Raw genomic sequence first — 23,500 nt, 5'->3', positions numbered from 1 at the left:
AGGTTATGGTCTGAGTAATACAGGGATGGCCTTCCACCCTTTTCATCTGGCAGAGGTGAATTTTGATTGCTATTGATAATGCTTCCCAAGAATTTTTAGCAGTATTCTTCTCCAGTGAGTGGTGTGACAAAAGGAGGTGAAATCCTTCCTGAAGGCAAGTTGGAAGGTCAGGATTTTTTTTCCTGACCAGAAGTTTGTATAAGTGCCTTTGCAGCCCTCAAATTTTTCAGTACAGTAAACCATAGAGCTGCATAAACAAATTGTAGAGCTAAAAAGTAATATGCTGTGGGTTTTATTTTTATGATTTTTCTTTAGTCCCTCTTTCATTGATCTACTTCCTGATAATGCTTGCAGCCCCCACATAAAATAAGACATCATGCCACTACATAACTGATTTAGTATGTTATTTGAAGAATAATATTTGCTACAAGCAAAAGGGGGGAAATGTAAGTAAACTTTCAGAAACAGTGAGCCAGTCTAACCCAACTTTTAATAAAATTTCTAGATGTCTTTCTACCATTTTATACACTGAACGAGACCATGGGTGTATAATAGATAATGATTAATGTCATTATCGGAGGTCTGAATGTGTATATATATATATATATATATATATATATATATAATTACTGAAGAGCAATTAACATAGCAGCATAGTTACAACAGAAATTATTTTTTTTTTCCACTGCAGCAGGAACTCCAGAAGACAAAATGCGATTATTTCTTATCTATTACATAAGCTCAGCTCAGGCACCTTCAGAGGTATGTATGTTCTTTATAACTTCCAGCACAAAATTGTGCCACACAGGATTTTTCTGTATCATTTCAGCACTAAATAGATAGTTCTGATTCTCTGTGAAGTATGAAATGCCCAGGAAATACTAAACCTTTAAATAAATTGTGTAGTATTATTGGAGAATCTGCTCACAAAGCTCAGCCATCATTTCAAAGGATATGAAAGAATATGAATGAGTAGTAAGAATGAAGATTATCTTTTGAAATACTTAGTTCAGAGTTACTGCAAGACACATCTTGGCATGCTTTCTATTATTCTGCTCCACTGCTCAAAAGAAGTAGATAAACCAAGACGTTAAGGTGACTCTTTTCATTCCATCCTTGTATATTCAAGAATAATTTGATCAGTTGACTAGTAGATGAATAAAGTTGAAATGCTTCTTGTGTCAATGTCTGAATAATTCGGGAAACAATTTCTTAGTATTTCTTTTGAACTTATGATGATTTTTATTGTAGAAATACTGTGTGGTAGAAGAAATATGTTGGGTTAGGCAAAGAGAAAGTATTCTTGCAGATGTATATTAACTCTTCTTAATTTTTATTATCTGCTGTTGTGACATTTTACGGAAACCAGTATTCTGTCAGGCTTTTAAAAGATGCTGATATAAAAGACTGTTCCCATATCTGAAAGTGCACAGAATTTTATGTCACGAATATTGTTAAGTTTAAAAAAAAACCAATCATTTTAAATTATATTTTCATACTTGGTAGGAGATGGGATTAAGACTCATAATTACTTTTAGACTTTGGTTAATGCTATAACTTTACACTGCTTATTTAATATTTAGATAAGGATATCTTGTCTTTCCACATAAAGAGAGTTAAGAGTAGTTTCAATCTGTTGCAATTCTCTGCTTCATAATTTCAGATTGATTTGGAGCAGTATAAAAAAGCGTTGATGGATGCAGGTTGTAATCTTGCTCCTTTGAACTACATAAAACAGTGGAAGTAAGTAATTTCTCTCCTACATGAGGGTATAACTGGGTAATTTTACAGAACTCAGCCTTGTCGTCAAAGAATTATGTATTATTTCTTATACATCATAAATCATACTTAAACGTTCATTCTGTAATAATTTTTTGCTGTCATTTGTTATGGTAATACATGCAAATCTTATTTTCAAACTAAACTCCAGTTTAGAACACTATTGAACATGACACATAGTAATGTATTTAATGATCCAAGACAGAAACAACGTACTGAATTAAATAAAAGTTGTGCACGTTCAGATTCCCAAGTGTTTTTGGTTCATACCAAAGGACCACGCTGCTTGTCATTTACTCCAGTTTTGCATGGTATCAAAATAAGGCTTTGTCTTTTAAGTATAAAAATGTAATTCCTTTCAGTTCCTAAACTATTGTATTCCTAGACAACAGGGATGTATGTAATACATAGTTACTTCCTGAGAGTTTGAGAAGCAGAAGTTTTTTACTTTCAAATGACCAGAGTGAAACATTCTATAGCAGTGTGCGCCATGACATGAACATTTGGTTTCTGTCCCTGCTTTCACAGGGCTTTCACTAAGATGGCTTCGGCTCCAACCAGCTATGGAAACACTACGCCTAAACCTTTGGGGTATGCTTTGGTTAATTTTCTCTAAGTCTTTGGGTTCTTTTAGCTTATTTTAGTAGTACTGAAAGTGTGATTAGTGCTGTACAAGGCTTAGAATAAAACATTTCCCTGTTTGTAAAAAGCTTCAGGTTACAGACAATTCCAAGCACTCATCTCCCCTTAACAGTGCATAGGACTTACACACAGGAAAATAAAATGATCTGTGACTAAATACATAAAGTAACTTAATATAGTGACATCTGCACCTGCAGATAGGAGAATTCGGCAGCAGGAAATGGATCTATGACAGCCATCATTTTGAGCCTTATTTAGTCAATGGAAGAAGATGAGAACAGCCCTATGTATTCAAAACTGGTTCCCACCAGGGCTTGGAGACTGTCAGGGATGCAAGAACGTGCTGCTCTTTCATTAGCATGCCTAGACTGGATGTCTGTCTGCTTGTTGAAAGGTGCAGTTATTTATTTCAGGACATGAAAAGATAATGACTGAGCTAAGCGTACATATATCCCATATAGGTTATGGGACTTTTGGATCTTTTCATGCTTGAAAGGATTTGAATACTCATTACCAACTTCACTTACAAGAATGCACTGTCGTTGTCATAAGGAAGCTGTGGTGCAGTGTGGTTAGAGAGAATTCCAGTGCTGTCTCTTGTGGAAAAATTGCTGTTTAGTTGGGTGTAGACACTGAGCATCTCTGTTAACTCTGGTGCTTAGGACACCCACTTAAAAGGAGCACTCAAATCTTCACATTACTGAAATTGCAAAAATAAACGGTTCAGTGGATTAAAGACTAGAACTCAGGACTCCTATGGATAGGTGAATATCTAACTGCTGCATTATAGGTAGCTTCCCCTGCACTTGGTTGCCATGTGGTTTGAAGAATATGTTTCGTGACAAGTTGAATGATTTGCTACTTAAGTCCTATCAACTCTAGTGGGAATTGGATGTCAACATAACGCTTTAGAATGCAAATGAAAAAAATAAGGTCTTACACATCACATTTTTTTGGTTTTCAGTCTGTTTTCACGTGTTATGAATACAGGATCACAGTATGTAATGGAAGGAGTGAAGAACTTGGTACTGAAGCAACAAGTAAGTTTAAAAACCAATTTTTTAAAAAGTCTATCACATGAGGATTGTGAAGATTCAGAAAAACAACTTTCAGTATCTCTGTTATATTAATAAAATTAATTGTACTGTAAAAAAAAAACAAACATCAACCTTTGCTGATGGATAGCTCAATCACTTTGTAGCTTCCAGTTTTTAGATAAGTAATTAATAATGTTCAAATTTTCTTCGAATGCCTCTGTTTGTGAGGAATTAGATTCCAGTATGTGTGATTAAGACTGATTTTAGCATTATAAAAAGAGCAGCTGTGGAATACTCAAAATAGACTAGACCTTCATAAACACCAAGAACACCCCTCCATGTCTTTATTTAGAACAGCATGTATTAAATGCATCTATTCCAGAGTGACTGAAAGGCTGAGCGTGTTCATTCTCTGTTCAATTAAAATTCAAGCATTTCTGGTTTTCCCACATAACTAATGTACAGCAACCATAATCTTGAAATGTGCTTGAAAATCGAAGTGTGTTTATAATGACATGGCTACCTTCAAATATTCACTTAACTTTAGAAAATATTTCTGACATGACTTGCATACAAATTTCAATGTACACACCTGAAAAGAAAACAGACAACAAAGAAAAAGACACTGTTTGTGTAACTTGTAGCTGAAATTTTGAATTGTGGTTCCTAGAAACTTGCTTCCCTGTAGAGGACACAGTAATTTCTCCACTGTGCGCTTTTGTCAGATGGCAATAAATATTTACAGTTTAAAATCTTAATTCTGTGATATTTTGACATCAAGATTTCTAAGAAAAAGATTGTTCACCGCAGTATAATTCTTACTGTATGAATCAGAATTTATTTTAGAAATGCAGCACATCAAAACTAAATAAAATTAAATCTCATCTCTAATTAAATATGCATCTTTTTGACATCATTAATCTGTAACTGTTGTTTGTTTTAGTCATCCTGTTATACACATAATTTATGCATGACATATATCAGCTGTCACATAAAAAAAAAAATTGGTTTTGTGTGAATTTCACTATGACTAGATATGATAAGTTACATTGCACGGTTACAAACCAGCAGTATGTCATGAAATTTAGTTGAGGAAACCTTTTACTATGCAGCTTGCCTCTATGTTTTGTATGTGTATTTTCTATGTGTATTTTATAGAGATCTTCATGTAAACTATTACTTGTAACAGTAGATAAAAATTATATTCCTGTTCTTCTTGTGTTAAACATTTTGTCGTTTCTTTTAACATGTGTAGCTTTAAAAAATCAGTATTATTCTTGACAAAATGACTTGCGTTGTTTTGAGTTCTGAGTAAGAAGCCACAGTGCTGATATTTTCAGCATTTTTTTTTGGCGACTTTTAATTCCTTTTCCAGCTGTTTTGGGGTAGCCAGATAAAATACTCTTCTTCCTCATAGTTTTAAGCTTGTTGTAGGTCTGTGGTGTTTCTGTTAAAGTTAACTTTATTTCTTGTTTGGTCGTTCAGGGATTTACACTGGGTTTTTACTAGTTGTTTTTCAGTGTTATTTGTAGAACATCCTTTGGAATGTCCTTTTTTGATATATTCTGTCAGACAAGACACATTTCCAATACCGTTGCTATGTAACCTGTCCCTCAGTTTATTATAACTAAAGTAGTTTGACTGTTTAATACTTCATCTCTTTTGTCCAAGCTGACATTTTCCATCTTAAATAATGACAAGTCACCTTGAATCTCACCTCAGTTTATTCCTTTCCAGTTCAATGAAACATTTTTGCCCAGGATTGCTTTTTTTACCCATTTGTTTCACAGCAGTAGTTCTTTTTTACAATCACATTACATTCTCATCTTTAGCATTAAAATTCTTTTGTTAAATTGTGCAGTATTTTTTTAATAAGAACTCAAATATCATCACATATCTGCATATATTGGTAACACCTAAATACAACTCTTGATCCCATTTTCGCCCTTTTTTTTACACTTCCTGCTCCTCCACTAGCTAGATGCTTCTCAGACAGTGGCATTTTCTGTACAGACAGCTGATTTAGATTATGGTAAAAATGCTCAACCTTTAAAAAAAGGTGCTGTTTAAAGTAGTATTTCAAATGTAAACTATTTCATAGTTAATGTATACCTGTGAATAATTCCTAGTAAGCATTTCAGCATTCCATTAATTCTGTGTTACGTTTTACAGAATTTACCAGTCACACGTATTTTGGACAACCTTATGGAGATGAAGTCAAACCCTGTGAGTATAAGTGCCTTCATGTGGAAAGAGGTAGAACAAATGAAGTCTTGAGGCTGTGATATGCGATATGTCATGGCTGTTTTTTTCATGATAATGCAGTTACATCTAATCACGAAGTATCTCAAGAACAGAAACATTTTTGTAACTATTTCATAAGATTTTTTTGCATAAAAGTAGCTTCTTAACAATGACAGTTTATTGTGTCTCATTGGAACCGGTGTTTTTGAGGTTTTCCTTATTCTAAGTTTCTGTAAACCTTGTGCAGTACTGAGTTTCTGTTGCCCCTAAATTTAAATTTAGACCATGGGCTGAAATTTTCTTTGCATTAAGGTGACTTTTTTTCTTTTTAATAAGAGCGCTATTTCAGAAGTAAAGTAGTTCCAAAGAGGGTATGTAAGAGAAAATTTTGTTTCCTTCATCTTTAAGGCTTTGTTGTTTAGAGGAAAATATTTTAGTACTCCTGCAGTCTTTCAGTTTGCAAGCAGACTTGGTTTTGTGTCAGAGAAGTCCTCTTTTCCCCTTGTTTCTGTCAACATTTATTCAGACTTACGTAAGTTACAAACTTTTGAAACACTTAAATGTTGGCTAGATAGTCAAGACATTTGCTAGACTTGCAGCTAAAAATAGCCCTAAGTCTTTTACACATAGTGTATAGTCAAAACAGGCTTTTTTTCCGTGCTATGTATTTCATTCTTTCAGAACTCTTACGTAAAACTGTCCTTTGCACAAACTTCTTCTGAAAAAGTCACCTGTTAAAAGTAATTTAGCAAGCTTTTTAGCAAGTGTTTGCCACATCGTATCATTCTTCCTGTTTTAATGGCATCAGCTTCAGACAGAGATACAGTTCTAATATCTCACACTGGTTAGTAGATTCAAAATGTTCTTCTTACTCCACTTTCACCTTCAGGTGTTAACTATATGTAAAGAGAGACAAATAATGGTTAAATATGAAAATTATCAACGTGCGAGTAATCCTGTCTTTTCTTAAACTGTACTTCGTAGCTAATATATGTCATGATGGTTAGCAAAAAAATTGCTTTCTCTTAACAAACAAAGAAATGGACTCTACTTTCAGTGGCAGTGGATTGCTGTCCTTATTTTCCAGACTTGGAAAAGCTGTACAGGGCTAATTTTGTCTAGTCAACCAGTAGAGGTCACTCAGAATACTTAAGGCAGAACGCTGGAATTAAAAACTACTGATAACTTACATGTAGGTCAAAAATGAAACAATTTTTTAAAAAATAAACACTAGTTCCCTCAGGCTACAAGTTCAGGAATTTATTTGGAAAAGTTTACAAGTCGTATGGGGCTTTTTTTCTGATTAGATGCTGTCACATTTCACTTAGCAGAAAACTGCCACAATCACTTTGATAATTTAGAGAAAACATTGATCTTCTCACTTGAAAATGCAGAGATTGAGCCAGTCTGTCAGATCGAGGTTTCGTGTTTCACTGCCAGGTTAGAGACTGGAATTCGTGGCCCAAAACAGGGAATCCTGCTTTTCAAGTCATAGGGAGTCCAGGCAAGCCTAAAGAATGATTCTCCTAAACCTGTAGGAAAATTGACAGTGACTTTTTGAGTAAGTTCCAGCTAACAAGTAAGCCAGAGAGTCATTGTGGAGTAGGTTTAGACTTGCTGAACCATCAACAGAAGTGAAATTGTATCTGGAAAACAGCAATGTATAAAATACACCACTGTGGCCTCTGTTCATCTTCTGATACTTGACATCCTTTTCTGTTCCCCAGAACAGAAAACTGTTGCACTGCAGGCAAAATACGAGGTGCGAGTGGAGAGGGGGGGAAGTTTAAGATTCTATTTATTTTATTTTTACAACAAAGAAAAAAACCTTTTTTATACTTCATTGAACTGTACTGACCACCGTGATCAGTTTATGAAATGTACACGCAGATAGAAGTCGTAATGCAAATTAGAACAGATTACTGAGAAGTCAAACAATTATTACAGTGAATGTAAATACTTTAAACTATTTTCTAAATATAAAATGCAAGAAGAAGGTAAATATATGAAAAGTACAGCTTGTACCACCAACATTCGCAAATACGATTGTCAATTGAAATGAAATTTTAAATTTGTTCAGAATGATATGCTGTGCAAAACTCTGTAGAGTTGTCTGTAAATCACTTTGGGTGTTTGTTGTGCCCGCTGCTGCTTGTCTCACAAGCAGGGCTACCAGGAAGGACAAGTGAGTCCCCACCGGCACTTTCCAAGTCCTTCAGAAGCAGGAACAGATGGAACAGTTCTTATGGGCAGTAATACCGTCCTGTAATTTTTAAAATTTGTCTAGATTGTTTAACTATAGTTAAACTTTTTCTTGAAGTATTTATTCAGAAACTTTCATTAATGACCATAAAGTTATCCATTACTTGTTCGTTTGGTTTGGTTTTGGTTGGTTTTTTTTTAATAGTGACATTTATTGGTGGAAGCCTGTTTTTAGGCAATTTATTTTGGCATTATGTTTTCATAAAGAAGTGTTCTCTTCATAAATCTAATAGCATAGTTGCTTCATTTTGGTATCACTAAATAGAAATTCATTAAAACCTTAAATCTTCGTAACACAAAAGGATAATGTTGTCAAGTATACACAAATTTTAACCCATAGATATGAAATTGAGCACCACTTACTATAGAATTATAGAGATTCTTTTAAGTGTCTTCCACAAAATGGCTTGATTCTTGAGTAAGGACAGTCTTTGATAAGTAAACCTCTAATATTTTTATGACAAAGTTCCAAAGGGGTTTAGCCTCCATCACTACAGTTTATGTGTTTGTGTTGACTTAAGGGTAGATAAATCTTATTTGTGATACATATGAGTGGAAATATATTTTAGTCAATATCGTCCATTTCAGTAAATATGGTGTTTTTCAGGCTAAGGATCTACATTACCTTTCATACATTGCCTTTCATGCATTACAATGACAAATTATAAAAAAGAGGCATTTCCTTAGTCCAACTAGTCATGTTAGATCCTGCACAAAAACAAATACAGGCTGAAAATCAAGGATATGTCCACGGGTCTTTTTCCATTTTTAATTTGAAATCTTGAAAATTAAGTTTACAATTTCAAAAGTATGAATTTTATTCTTGAATAACTTAGGGAAGTCACAAATTCAGTTGTATGTAAGGAAACCACCATACAGTTGTTTTTATTGACAGACCAGCTATTTCTTTAAGCAAATAAAATGTAGTAGGATTTCTTTCCCTGCACCCTCAGAACTGATTTCAGCAGGAATGGTGTATTTAAACAACAGAAAAAAATGAACTAGTTTATCACATTTCTACTACTTTACCACTTTTCGCATGTCTGCTTACACAAGCCCACAGTGAAAGAAACAACGGCAGTAATACGTTCAGTAGAACATGTTTGTAATAATGGGGTTTTTAACTCTAATATTAGTTCTGGCATTAATCTGTAATTTCTTTTTGACAAGTGGGGAAGTTGCATCTCTTTGTCAGAATTAAAGGTTTCTCAAATACCTTTCAGTTTTAGTGTAGCAATATCTGTCCATTCCCAGCGCTCTCATTGCTTCAAAGTTGCAATACCAACTTTCTGTACGAGGCTGCCAAAATCAAGAGCGCTGGCAGACTTTACAAATTCAGTTGAAATTCCCAGTGGAGCATATAAAAGCATTTTACAGAAATTCAGTGTGAAATGAGATCTACATTATTTTTTTTAATTGAAAGCCAAACTTGAGGATAAGAGACTTGTTTTATCTAATTACATGGAAGTCTTTAATATCAAATAGATTTATTTTCTCTGTGTGTAACCACCACATATATACTAAATATTCTGTAGTATTTGCTTTGTGAGCTCTAATAAATTCCCCAGGTAATCTGTCCACTACCTAAAAAGAATTACTTCTGCTCTACAGAATCATCAAAACACAGAGATCTTGTATGCAAGCACCCAGATGAAATCTGCTGTGGTTCTGCATGCAGTTTATCCACAAACTAAACTTCACAGTACCTGGGTGAAAATGTAGTTCTATAGAAAGAGAAGAAAGCCAAGTAGTTGTCAGAAGGAGTTACTAAGAAGTGTTGTTTTTCGTCTGTAATAATTGGCAAAAATCCTGCTTGTTGCCAATAAAAACATTGGAAGTGGCTCAGTGTTTTGTGTGAAGAAAGAAATTTTTCATATAGTTTAGACAGTCAGACTTTTCAGATTCTTGTGGAACTCATTTCTTCTTCACGAACTTAATTTTAGTTTAATAATAGTCATAAATCATAAAATGAAAAGGGTAAGTTATGTAACAGTAGCAGAGTTTGATCTGTCTTGTATGTAGCATGCATTGCCATAGAAGTGGTTTGGTTTATAATATTAAATCCATAGCAGATCTCTGTAATCTGGAAAATCTCAACATTTATAACTAACTGTGTGATGTTCCTCTTAAGCTGAATTTTTGTTTCTGCATGCTGCCTTTCTGTTGGGATTTATTATGCAACCTGTGTATTTTGTGAAGAGCGTGTAATAGTCAATTTTAGATGAACCAGAAGCAAAAAGCTCGATAGCACCCTTCATAGCTCCTCAGGGTTGTTTCTTCTGCACTGGTTCAGTTATGTACAAATGCTACTAATATTAGTGGACACCGCAATTAATTTTAAATGATGTGACTGCTAAATGGGAAATGTTGCTTTGAATGATGCTAATGTGGTAGATAGAAGCAGAAATCCATAAGCCAAAATTCTGATCTTTTGAGATAAATATATACTTCTTAATAGGAGACAGATGATTACCGGTATTTTGACCCCAAGATGCTACGAGGCAGTGACAGGTGAGTTTGCTGTGCGTTTTGCTTCTTTCCTTGTACCCTATGAAAAGGCTAACTTAAGAAATCCAGTTTTCTTTTACTTGCTGACTACAAGTAATTAATTTTAATCATCAGTTCTAAGTTGATGTTGAAAGAATTCACAACGGGAACTTGGATTAACCAGATAAATTTTTATAACACTGCAAAAAATAATCTTTTGTTCCAGTGACTGAACATGCCTGCTAACAAGTACAGTGATTCAGTCACAGGAATGTGTACTCATTTTTAGCAATAATAAATGTTAGAATTCTTTATAGTTGTAGCGCTTGCTTTCTTTGAAACTTTGTGGTTTTTCACTGTTAAATTAAAATGTCATTGGATAGTACACCAAAATTTCTTCATCACTTTTTAAACAGCTAAAATTTTACTTGAAATACAGCCCTTCTTTAGTAATTTGTTAATAAGTTTGCAAAAAAGTAATTAAAAATTGACTGCATTTGCTATTGTGTAGGCAGGCGCACATATTATATTGATGTACCTATGAAGGGAGAGTTGGATATAGTTTATTTTGCCAGAAATTACACTCAAAGTTTATAAATTTGTATCTTTTGCTTTATGTCTTTTACCAATAACTGTGGCAGATAATCTCACCTCTGATATCCTAGAAACAAAGAAAACACTTAATTTTAACTACCTTCTAAAAATAATTCTCATCTGCGCTGTGGGAAAGCAGTCAGCTCATGTAATTGCCTGATTTTATTACAGGACAAATATGGATAAAGTAGGTCCAGACTTGGTTTTAGTTATTTGCATTAAAATCCATCCCTGAGTCCTCTCTTCTTGAAACATGGAAAGTATATTTCTGAAAGCATAAGTAGTAATAGGAAAACAATTTCAGATAATATATGTTTAATTGGAAAGTATTATCACAGATTATACAATTTCAAATATAAGCAGATTTTATGTTTCATTTTAATTGCAACTTTCATTGTTTTGTTAGACTTTTGTAGCATTTTTTGAGAATTTTATGCAAAAGTGCAAAGATTTGTTTTATTAAAGCCAAAGGGGTTTTCTCATGTCAGTGTGTTGTTTTTACCCACTCCATGTATTTCTTATGTTGCTTTAAACAATGTGAAGATATGTATTTAGAGCAGTTGATAAATGTGCCATTCTGTGAAGCTGAATAATCATAAGAGGGAAAAATTTTAAATTTCTGGTTTGGGGTTTGTTTGGGCTTTTTACAGAAACTCAAGTTACATTCCTTACATCATATTTGAGCACGACAACAAAACTCTAGTATAGTCACGTAGGGGTTTGTCTTAATTCTCCCCTCAAATGATGATCAAAAAACAGAGGTTAGCTGACTTGGCAAAATATTATTAATTTAAAAAAACAATATCAAATAGTATAATCAATGGAAGGATATTAAAAAGCGACTAAACTTTTTTTTCCTAACCTACTCCTGTTTTAAGAAATATTGGCATTTCTACCTATTATTTTTAAAGAGTAGGGGCTGCATTACTGCAATTCAGTCTTGGCAAACCAATATCTTTATACTGTGTCAAGTATAAACAGGTCTTGCCTTCTGACAGTCAGGCAAACAGTTCTGTGTATGGGGAGTCTGTAGTATTCATGACAGATCACAACAACGTATTAGGGACAGCCATTCCCTCTTAGAAACTGCTTTTCCGATACCCTGGAATCTGTTTGGAGTGAACCATCATTGGTCACTCAGAGATCTGGGAAAACATCTTGAAATAAGGGAATAGACGAGTTGAGGGGAAAATGCAATGCTTTTAATCTGTGCTGGAATGCAGGATGGATTAGACGGCCTGGGGCAGCAGGGAAGGGAAGGGCTGGAGGGAGCTTGGCCTGGCACGGTTTTCCCTGTGCTTTTCCCATCCTGAAGGCACAAGGTGGTGCAGGACAAGAGGTTTCTCCCCATCTCCCTGCTGCATGCCTGGCTGTTCCAGCAGAGAGGAAGAGTCTGTACCACCCAAACTCTGATTTACCTCTTCCTCCTCAAATCATTTTAATCCCAGCGTTGTTGCTGTGACACCTGACAGCAGGACACCTACCTGCTGCCTACGGTAGTTTTTGAGATTTTGAAGCATCAGTAACTGCAGATGCTGCAAACAGACTGGCTGCCCTTGTTACAGTTCCAGTAGGCAGGATTTGGAAGTTACGAACCATGCTAATGCTGATGAATTGGGGCTTTTTTAACTCACCGTATTTGTTCCCATCTAGCAGCACTGTAGTTAGATCTTTTAAGCTCTAAATGAAGTGTTGTCATGAAGCTTATGATTCAAACAGCAACCTTTAAACTGATGAAGTAAATCTCCTATTTACTCGTGTATTCATTCTTTCCTGTTGAATGAATTATTTTCTATAACAAGTCATTTAAATGAAATATTCAAAGAATGAATGCAGAAAGGCCATTATTATTCTATTTTATATTTTTGTTTAATATTATGTATTGTTCTATAAACATGATGTGTACATTATACTTATTTTGCATATTTATATGAATCTCCAGTAAAATTTAAGTTGAAGTTTGTTTGTGGGTTCTTTATAGCTCAGTTCCAAGAAACAAAAATCCATTCCAGGAGGTAAGTCACACAGAAATTATTTTTTTAGTGTTCGTGTGTTTAAAAAAAAAAAAGAGGTCCTGAAGTACCAGTCATTTTTGGTGATCATGATTAAGAAAATGAGAGGTCTTGTTTGCAAAAGCCACTTAGGCTAACTACACCTAGTGTTAATTATAATTAGCTGTTATTCTGAAGAAATCTTTTCATCTTCAAAGGACTGTGTAAGCATTAACTAATACTGGAGAAAAAAAACTAGACAATTCTTCTGGAGGTAATTACAGGGATTTGTTAATATCATAATTGGGTACTCAGCAATTTAAAACCCCCATTTTTGTACTCGATCTTTAGAATGCTCTCTAGATTTAATCCTCTGTCTGGCCTTAAACAGCAGTGTTGGCCACTGATTTAAGTGACGGTGTTTTAAACAGTGTCTGCAATTAAAAGAAAAACGCAAAACCACAAGTTCTATAATTTCCTACAAGTACCAGTAACTTTCAGTGTTTTTCAACATAAATATTTGCAAATAGTAAAAGTATTACTTATCTGATTTTACTACCACATTTCACCGGAAAAGTCTTTGCTTTGGAAATGTACAAATGTCTCAGATTTCTCTTTAAATGTCCTCATCATCCTCCTGAACAAAAGAAATACCATGTAGTGTCATATATATGGCTGGCAGATGGTATTGCAAAAATGTCAGTAATAACAAAGTCTATATAAAATTCATATAGTGTAGTCAGTTTGGGGTATTGAATGTTAAAAAAATTAGGCAACTATTAACTCTTCTTTTTCTATTCATTAATCGTTCTCTTTTAAACCTAGCCCAGAAAATACTGATGGCTTTTACCTGTAATATTCTAGATTATTACTAGAAGTGGGAGGGGGAAAAATAATGAAAAAGTGTATTCCTTTATAACAGTATTTTATTTGTGTCCCAAATTAATTCTTAAGCATCCATGGAAAGTTATTTAACTGTTCCTGTGGACACTGGAGACATCTCCACACACAAAAAAATAATATGTTGAAACTGCAGATGTTTCAGATATTTCTTAGTAGCAGCCAGTGATATGTTAAAAGCTCTCTGCTTGCTATTCTGCATCCCACTGAAATTCTTCTGTTATCGTGTTTCAGGCAGGAAGTTAGTAGTTCTGTATCAAGTTCTTTTTAGACTGAAGTGTGGTTAGGATGATTTTTGCTGTAGGCTTCATGATTTCATATATATTTTACTACCGAAATGTAAATATTTGAATGCATATTCTGATTATGTGTGTGTTACCTTTTAGGCAATAGTGTTTGTAGTTGGAGGAGGCAACTATATTGAATATCAGAATCTTATTGACTACATAAAGGTATGCGCACTTCTGTTGGTTGTAGTCTGTAACTGATAGAAACCAGTTTTATCAGGTTTTCTGTAACATTTAATATTCAGAAGATTAAGTCTATGAAATTAGCCTTACTATATTCACAGTCTGGGAAAAAAACTATATAAGAAATCAGTAGAAAATGGGGGTTATTAATTCAGGCCAACAGAGAGTTACTGTTTCTAGTATTTTTGCTCACATTTCACTTTTGAATTGAGTATATAAACTACATTCTGTTTTGTTTTGTCTTTCATAATTTACACACTTAAGTGGTTGAAAGCTGACAGCAGAAGTAGCTGACTGAATTAACCTGTCTTCTGTTCTGGTACATCAAATGTCAGTTTGGCTTTTCGAATTGTTCTAGAGTCCTGTTTCCAGCTTTCATTTACTGGCGTCAAATAAAGCAGCTGTAGCATATAATAGCCTCAAAAGTAAGAAAATGGTCAGAATGATCTAGTTTTCATAAATCTCGCAAAATAAACACTATAGTGCTTTTTCATATGCAGCTCTGCAATTTGAAGTCTGTTCAAAAAAAGGCCTACAGATAGCTACTTTATTTCACAACAATCTTACTTTAGCATTATATCATTTCACAAGCCAACGTAATGCAAACACTATGCTATCTGTCAAAGCAAAGATCAGGTTGGCATCAATATCTGAGCATTTATTATTTACCCACATTTAGAAGTTTTTGTTAATGACAGGTCATTCCTGATATGCTGGATCATTTGATTCTATGTAGAAATCGTAAGAGGTCTCATATGCACAAAGAAGAAAAAAATATAATCAACTATGTAATGCTGCTCTAACAGCTTTAATTTCTCTGGTTCCAGCTGACCAGCCTAGCAGAACACATGTATACCAAAAATCAGTGGACGAAGTAGCTACATCATTGGCCTGTAAGGAACAGGGAGTTGGACTCGATGGGTCCCTTTCAACTTGAGATATTCTAGGATTACAGTTCTTGAGTGGCAGGGCTGGGATCCGAACACTTTCCACCAGTAAACAATATACAAAAGAATCTGGATAAATTTTTGAAGTAGGTAATAAATTATTTAAGAGCAGCAGCATACCATTCTTCCTACCAGATCTTACCTTCTTCATGGTACACTTGTCCCGTCCTGTGGCGGACTCGATTGAGGCTTTTCCCACAAAAGAATAAATAATGGAGCGTTAGTCACTGAAAAACACTTCTTCCACAACACAAGCACTTGAGAGTTTTATGTTTGGTAAATCTTGAAGAATGAGTAGTCAGAATGTGTGTGCTGGGTTGTTTTCCTCCTCTAACAGGCAGCCATTTAGGAACAGAGCTGGTCTGGATAGGGGAAAGGAGAGGAAGAGGAATGCAAGTTAAGTGCTTAGCTGAACCTAAATAATTTCTTTAAAATATTCTTGATAACTAGTTATAGCATTCATTGGGGCATCTGTGTGTACCAGAGTATTGTCAAACTTTTGGCTTCCTTAGTTTACCCAAAGCCACTTCAGGTGCCATATTAATTCAAAAGATGCCCAGCAACATGTATTTGTGATGTGCATGCATTACTTCCTACTAAAATAAAACTCTGAATCCCCTAGAGGCTAGTACTCTTGTCCAAGACGTCACTGCATAGCAACAGAGCTGAGGTTTGCTGTGTATGCATGTATGTCTATATGTGTGTATGCAGAGCATTTGTGTGATGACAAGGTAAATACTCAGCGCTTCATGCAAAGTGGCAGGAAGCTGAAGTTTCTGAGAAATAAGAGGCCAAACAGGAGGTCAGTTGGTAAAGAGATGGAGAGGACAGAAGGAACTGAAAACTATAGGAATGGTAACGTTAGATCTTCTGGAGAGCTAGAAGTTGGATGTAGTTTTAATTCTTCTGGAACCCATGGACAAAGGTTTCTTCATCATCAGTTGTCACAGGTGAAGGGTGTTTCTCCAGTCAGGCTGCGTACATGGCCAGGGGGAGATGCCCTCCCAAGAGAGAAGACTCCCTCACCTCTTTTCCACTTGGCCGTTTGCTCTTGAGAAAACAAAAAAGGTTAATGAAGCCTTAATTCCATCTCCCACTCCCCAGAGACTTGTCTGCCTCTCTCACAGGCCTCTCCAAATTGCTTTTCCATGTGGTACGCTTCCAGCATCTGTTCTTTCACCAGATGTAGCTTACTAATTATTCTAATATTCAATCAGTATTCCTCCAGAATAAAAAGAGAAAAATCAACAGCTCTGTTCCTGGAAGCAGATACCACAAAGATTTTATTCATGGCTTTGTTTTTCTAAGCACTATCTGCTTTGCCAGTTTGCCTCTGAAAGCACAGAGAAAGTATTTTAAAACTTTCTAAAACAGAAATCAATGTTCATTCAGCTTTGGCATTCTGGGGTTTTTGTAGGAGAACTAAGAGGAACCCTCAAATCCAATTATTTGCAGTTTTGTGCTAGAATGGACTATTTCACAAACATCAAAAAGCAAATATTTATAATGGCAGATTGTGCCTTAAAATAGATAAATTGGCCAAGTTCAGTTCAACATGCTGAAAACGTGTCATCAAAATTGCAAGCCTCTGAGAGGAGACTTGCATATTGTTTTGCACAAAAAGAACTTTGTGTGTCCCTTAATTTCCTTTAGTAGATGGCTTGATAATCTGTTCCAATTCACCTGTGATAGACATCATCATTTATCTCAAGAAATGTAAATCCAGCATAGTTTTTCAGTCATTAAAAATATGGGACTTTGAAGAGTACTGAGGTGTTTTGTTTGGTTGTTTTGACTTGGCTCCAATCATTGTTTGGAGATACAGCTCTTTGTTTGAATGGACTAATGAACCTTTAAAATATGTATGCTTTTATTTAAAATTACACTTTTAGAAGAACATATATGAGAGATTGGAAGTGTATATTAATGTATTTCAGATGTGTCTGAAAAGCAACAGACTCATTTCACAATGATCTGTATGGTTTAAAATATTTTTGGTACTAGGCAGAAACAAATGCTGTTTGGTCGTACTCCTGAAAGTGGAATCTGTCAAAATACCACTTTAGATCAAAACCAGACCTGTTCAGGCGTCACGATTAAAAAAAAAATGGCCTGAAACGTGGGAAGATGCAAACTCAAGATCCTGCTCAGTGACAAGAATAGTTTATTACCACAAACCACTCAAAACTAATAAGGATGAGGACTTGAACGAGGATTACCATCTCCCCCAATTAGCATGTGACCACCAGCTAAGGACTGTTTTAATCTGTTTGTGTTACTTTCTGCTGAAATGGCACAATCGGTAATATGTATGAAACAAAATCATTTTTGTCAAGGCTTAAGTTCCTATATTGCTCTTTAATAAGTAAGTTTTACCTATTTGATATAGAAAAAGCAATATAATTTAACAGCAAAAGCAGTTTCTCAAGCCTACGCTTTAACTTTGAGGAACCATGGGATTATTAGCCCAATGATAAAAAAACCTGAAAACTATGTATTACTTAAACTAATTTTCACTTCCAAAATGCTAATGTAGCACTTTGGCAGCCTTATTGGCAAGTGAAAACTGTTCAACTGTTCACTGCAAATGAGGTTTATTATACATCTGATTGAAATCAACATTTTGTTTCAAAATCCCTTTACAAAAGTGTGCTGGTTTTAATATCGTCCTCACATGGAAAAGAATTGCAGATTGAGGTTTTCAGGTTGTAACACAACGGAAATAGTAAATACGTTGTTACTATTCTTAGAGCAGTGCCCAGGTATTTTAGGGGGTAGAGTTTGCTCAAGTAAGGTTATTACCTTCCCCAAGCCATTCATAGATGTGTCAGAGAACCTGGCATTTTTCTGAGTTTAAATGTGTAAAATGCCCCATTTTTTTGCTTACTTTCTGCCTCTGGTCTCTCATTTTCCACAGAAATTTAATTACAGGGTTTTTTCCTCTGGTGGAACAACTTTCTTTTTCCAGCCAAAAGAACTTCAATAGAACTTCAATATCATCCAGAGTTATTTTCTGTTGTGTTTGGTTGGTTTTGTTTTACAGAATTAGTTTAAGCCACTTCTGCTACTCTCTTAAACACTTGATTTCTTCCTGTCTGTTTTCTTTTATAGGGTAAACAAGGCAAACATGTCCTGTATGGCTGCAGTGAACTTTTTAATGCTACGCAGTTTATAAAACAGGTAGGAATATTTGATAACTTCAGTAATATTTGTTACTTCTGTAACTGTGTGTTGATTTATATACCCTTACATCTCTCCATTGATTAAAAAAAAACACCACACTCATTTGTGAAAGGTTAACACTTGTTCTTGTTATCTGTTTTCACTTGATTGAAATGGAAGTTTGGAGTAATTATTTTTAATTAACTTTTGGAGGCCTGTATTGTTAGTGTGATTTCACAGGTAAGACAGGTGAACAAGTTCAAAATAATCAGCCTTAACATAAATCCTAATGAAAAACAGGACTCAGTTCTTGATAGTTTCACAAATATCACGCCTTCCGAGGCTATTCTAGCAACATTTACAAGTTGAAAACTGCTGTTCAACAGTGATCTTTAAACTTTGTCCTATTTATAAATACTGGCCTAGTGGTGTCCTAGTGATGTCCATACCTATATGAAAATCAGTCTTTTAGTGCTGTTAAAAACACTTTCATTACCATTACTTCTCTATGCCTCATTTCAATACAAATGCAAAATAAAAATTATTCACGGTGGGCAGCAAAGAGCGGCCCTTCAGTCACCACCTATGGTTTTGCTTCCTACTAAGATAAGAATGAATTATTATTCAAAACTACATTTTTAAGAATTAATTTAAATTCTTGTTGTACTTGAAGAAGACCAATGGAACTTATGAACTTGTAGCTCTTCTGTCAGCTGAGTTAACTTTTATGTTGACTTCACTGTGTACAATGTACCTTTACCGCTGAGATTTATTCAAATCTTACAATTTGAAGCTCAGATCCTCTTCTGTGAGGATATGCATGAAGCATTCGATTAGTAGCATACTCTTCATTGTAAGAGACAACCAAAGCTTATAGGATGGAAATATTTACTGTATTAAGTGGATATTAGTTTGACTGAAAGAAAAAGGTTAGAATCCTAATGGTTTTCTGTCTCTTCATGTTTAGCTGTCCCAACTTGGCCAGAAATAAGACTGGAACACCATTACCTGGATGGCAACGTGACAACAAAGAACTGTTAAAACATTCAGATGTCTTCATAACTATGATTTTGCCATTATATTAAAACTTAAACCCGTTTTCATTAATGTGATAACTTCAAAAAAATCTGTAATTAATACAGTGTATATCAGCGTTTCAGAAATAAACCTTAAAACCTGCTATATTTTGGTAGGGGTCAGTTTCACATTATTACATTTTAAATGTAATATTAGCTGGTACAGTATATGATATGGTATATGACAGAGCTGACTGAAAAGCATAGCATTTTCCAGTTCTTATATATAGTTTCTGTTACAGTAAAGAAAGCAATGGCTTGAAGGAAAGATCAAGTCTGTCTTTAGAAGATGTGTTCTTCTTGAAAGCCAGACTGTCTTTATTTAACAAAATTGAAAAGGTCAAAACTGCCTTTTAGGATCACAGACAACCAGCCTTAGTGCAAGAGAACTACTTCTTACCCTTTTATTTTCCTAAGGTTGTTGTACTTAGATTTGTGCAGTCTTTGTTTGATGGTCCAAAGATGTACTTGAAGATACCTTCAGTACAAGTTTCTGATACAGTGATACAGTAATTCAGTTTTCCTCTTAAGGTTAAGAGAAAATTGCTTGCCTACACAGTCACAGTTTCAAACTGTGAAATTTTTAATAGTTTTTTTTTGTTCGCACTTTTTATTGTAATTGCTTTGACTGTTATGTATGGGAATAAACCAAGTCCTACTCACAGAACAGCTCTTAAACTGTTCTATAAGCACAAGTTTAAAATACAGTTTTTCATGATTGCATGAGGTAGGGGGCATTTAGTAGTTCAAAGAACCTCTTGATATAATTTTTTGTCAGTAATGATAGCTCTGGAGAGTGCATACAGGATTGAGAGAAGGTAACAACATTTTTTTATAGATGCAGGTCTTTACCTCTAGAAACAGCACTGCTGGTGGTGATGAAGCAAGAAATGTCTTCAAAATGACACCTAACAAACATACTCAAAAAGTGAAAAGAAAACATTTGTTGTGGGTTTATTAAGAAACTGAGATCACAATAATTACTGGCTTACTGTAATTTTTTCAGCAGTGTTTTTTTTGCACTGTTCTTCAATACTGAATGTTAATTTTGTTCTAAAGGGAATACTTTTTGCCCCAGCTGGATTTTTTTTCAGAACATCTATAAAAGCAGTTTATCTATTTCTTAAAAGTATCACAATAAAAAAAATGCATAATCTAGACCATGTTAGCAAAAAGTAGTAATGTCATTTAATTATCTGAGCTCAGTGTTGTAAGCTACTACTATAAACTTCTAACTTTGCCAAGTCAATAAATATATTTAATGTCATGTTAGTTATAGTTGTTGTATGTGAGCACTCTCCCATACAGCAATCAGCAAGGACTCACTGTGTCAAATGCAGTTTATTATTCTAATTCCCTACATATACACTATATTTGTTAGTAAAAAAACAAGGTCAAAATGCATTTAGAAAATGAAAATTACATTTAAGGTATTTATTGCTTCCTGTGGGAGTTTATTCTGGGAGCTTGAAATAATCCATCCCCAAGAAAGCTGTGCTTCCTCTGCAGAGAGTTTTAACTTTGCAGCTGCCAACCAGCTTCTGAAAAATACGACCTTTTGTCCAGCTCTTGTGATAGGATGAGCCCTGCTTGTTTAAACCAGGAGCGGTCCTAAATCTCAGCTTAACAGAATTTGCTGGTTGCTGTGTTCAAAAACCTAACTTGTAGTCTTTACACTGCCTCTGGAGACAGGTTTGATTTGTGCCCAGCTTCATAGCTGGATCTTCAGGTCGGTTATGTGAGCATGTGCTGGTCAGTTTGGGTTTTGTTGGTTTTTTTTTTGCTGTGTTTTTTTTTTTTTTAAATACAATTTTAGTACTTCAAACATTCTCCTCTTTCCTTTCCGAACTAGATTTCTGGTTTTGCTGTATTAGCAGTCTTAAAGTTCTCTGTTACCATTAAAATCTCAGATTTACTACTTTGTAGAAGATCACTCATCGTGTTTCTCACAACCCAAGATACAATGTGCTGGTTTTTGTTACTTGGCTCTTTTCCGTAAATACCTCCTGTGGAATTAGGAGTGTAGAAGGATGTACAAGAAATCTCAAGGTTAAAAGTAAGCTGGCTCTTGGACAAGCTTATTCAATTTATAGCCAGTCACTATGCCCTTCACATCCTGAAAGGTGCCTCAAAGGCCTGCACCTAAAGAAGAGGTTGTGCACTGACTCTTAGGTAAAACAGTACCAGCAGCATTCATGGTGCTATTAAACATTTTAAGTGGCTGCATGTAGGACTAGGGAGTTTTGGAACTTTTGTAGGCTCTTCCTCATTAGAAAAGCTCAGGCAGGACTGGCTGACAGGGCAGCACCGACAGCAGCACCGGCCTCTGGTACAGCAGCTCCCGTGTCTAGGGTCTGAGAATTCTTTACTGGGATCTACCTTCCCACTTAGGTAAGTAAAAGAAGCACAAGGCTGTACTTGTTCTCAGGAAGAAAATAAGCATTCTGGTCTTCAGCTGTGGAAAATAGGCAAATCTGTCTTTCAGGAGGTATAGCAAACCTTACAAATGGTTACATATGAATGTCATTTAAGAAATAATTCACAATTTGAAACAGTAAGCTTTTGCTTGCTTTCATATTTTAATTTAAAGGTTTTAGAATATTTACATGAATATTTTGTGAATGATTAATTTAGTGCTTTTGTTTTTTTCAGAATTAGACACTGATACAAATCAGTATTTCTTTCCTATGTTAGAAGCAAATTTTGCCAACATTGATGGTGTTTACATCAGTCTGAATGGCACGTAGAACAGCAACTTTTTCCCAAAGCCCATTAGTTCTATAGAAGACAGGAAACGCTGCTGCCATTCACGGTTACAGAGCCGACACTGCTGTGTACACGAGTTCCATGACCAGAGTTGAAAAAAGTGCAGCTCTTACCTCTTCAATGATCTAGTCCAAAATGGAGTTGCTTAATGGTTGGTCCAGTGTGTTGACTGGAGCAATCCTAAGAATAAAATGTTTATGAGTAGGTACATAAGAACTAGCTTCAAAACTATCAATCATAAGTTCCTCAGATCTGAACTAAAAGGTGTTGGGCTGAAACAACCATCTAGCCCTTGTTTACCGACAGTCAGCGGAGAGACCTACTCGTTCTCATCGGTTGGACGATTCCTCAGTCATTACTTGTTGCTGGCAGAGGGCTCTGCCTCATAGAAGGTCAAGCGTGGTCCATGTTCTAGTGTTACGGAAAAACTAGCCACAGTGACAATGATTTCTCTGTAACTTCAGAGATCACAGAAAATGTTAATAATTTTCTTGCAGTGAATCAGTAGATGATTTAACCCACTGTTTTGTTTGGAAATGGTTTGGTGACTCTGCTCCATGTAGAAATCTGTCATTTTCAGCAACATTCAACTATATTCTGCTCCTTAATGTGGTCTCATGTCACTAAGACACGCATGCCCTCCTTCAAAGGCGTACAATAATCAGCATATTTAGTCAATCCACACATCATGATTTTTCTTCTCAAATTATAAACCCTTAGTTCAATTATAAAGTTAGCTTTCCCTTTATCTGCCAGTGTCTTTCCCCATCTGAAAACCAAGCAGGACCAACTTTTACATTTTTAAAATGTTATACTGAACCTATCCTGGCTCCTTCTCGTAATTGCATAGGTTGGCTTTCTTGGTTTGGCAATGAAGATGTGATCTTTGTCCTGTGACACCAGACACAGCCCCAAAAGCCTCAGGACTATTCAGTCATGAGTCCTGCTTCAGTCTTCCAATCTCATGTGTGTGCATTCATATTTTTGGCAGTCTAAGGGCTAGATCATATGCATAATGCTTTTAAATAAAATTGCTTTTTAGCACCTCGGCACGGATGTGCAATTTAGCTATTATTTACTGCTCCACATTCTTGTTTGTATTGTGTATGTATCATGAAAATAAACAGATGAAAATTAACCTGG

General features: G+C 35.1%; 1 protein-coding gene across 2 annotated transcripts in view; it reads left to right on the top strand.

Moving 5' to 3' along the window:
• SCFD1 (sec1 family domain containing 1) overlaps positions 1–21,509 on the top strand; it is a 54,513-nt gene extending 33,004 nt beyond the window's left edge. The window contains exons 16-25 of one of the 2 annotated variants that reach the window (XM_082057625.1): positions 692–762; positions 1,664–1,743; positions 2,308–2,370; positions 3,386–3,461; positions 5,631–5,684; positions 10,423–10,475; positions 13,027–13,060; positions 14,323–14,388; positions 18,465–18,533; positions 19,483–21,509. In XM_082057625.1, coding sequence (XP_081913751.1) covers positions 692–762; positions 1,664–1,743; positions 2,308–2,370; positions 3,386–3,461; positions 5,631–5,684; positions 10,423–10,475; positions 13,027–13,060; positions 14,323–14,388; positions 18,465–18,533; positions 19,483–19,506 — 590 coding nt within the window. In that variant the 3' untranslated portion in view covers positions 19,507–21,509. The remainder of the gene's footprint in view (positions 1–691; positions 763–1,663; positions 1,744–2,307; positions 2,371–3,385; positions 3,462–5,630; positions 5,685–10,422; positions 10,476–13,026; positions 13,061–14,322; positions 14,389–18,464; positions 18,534–19,482) is intronic. The other variant, XM_082057626.1, reaches the window with a different exon arrangement.
• The last annotated feature ends 1,991 nt before the right edge of the window (positions 21,510–23,500 follow it).

Source organism: Streptopelia decaocto (genome assembly GCF_964273445.1).
Source record: "Streptopelia decaocto genome assembly, chromosome: 7".
Classification (NCBI taxonomy): Eukaryota; Metazoa; Chordata; class Aves; order Columbiformes; family Columbidae; genus Streptopelia; species Streptopelia decaocto.
The sequence above is the reverse complement of the archived record's forward strand: the minus strand, read 5'-3'. Positions and strand labels throughout refer to the sequence as shown.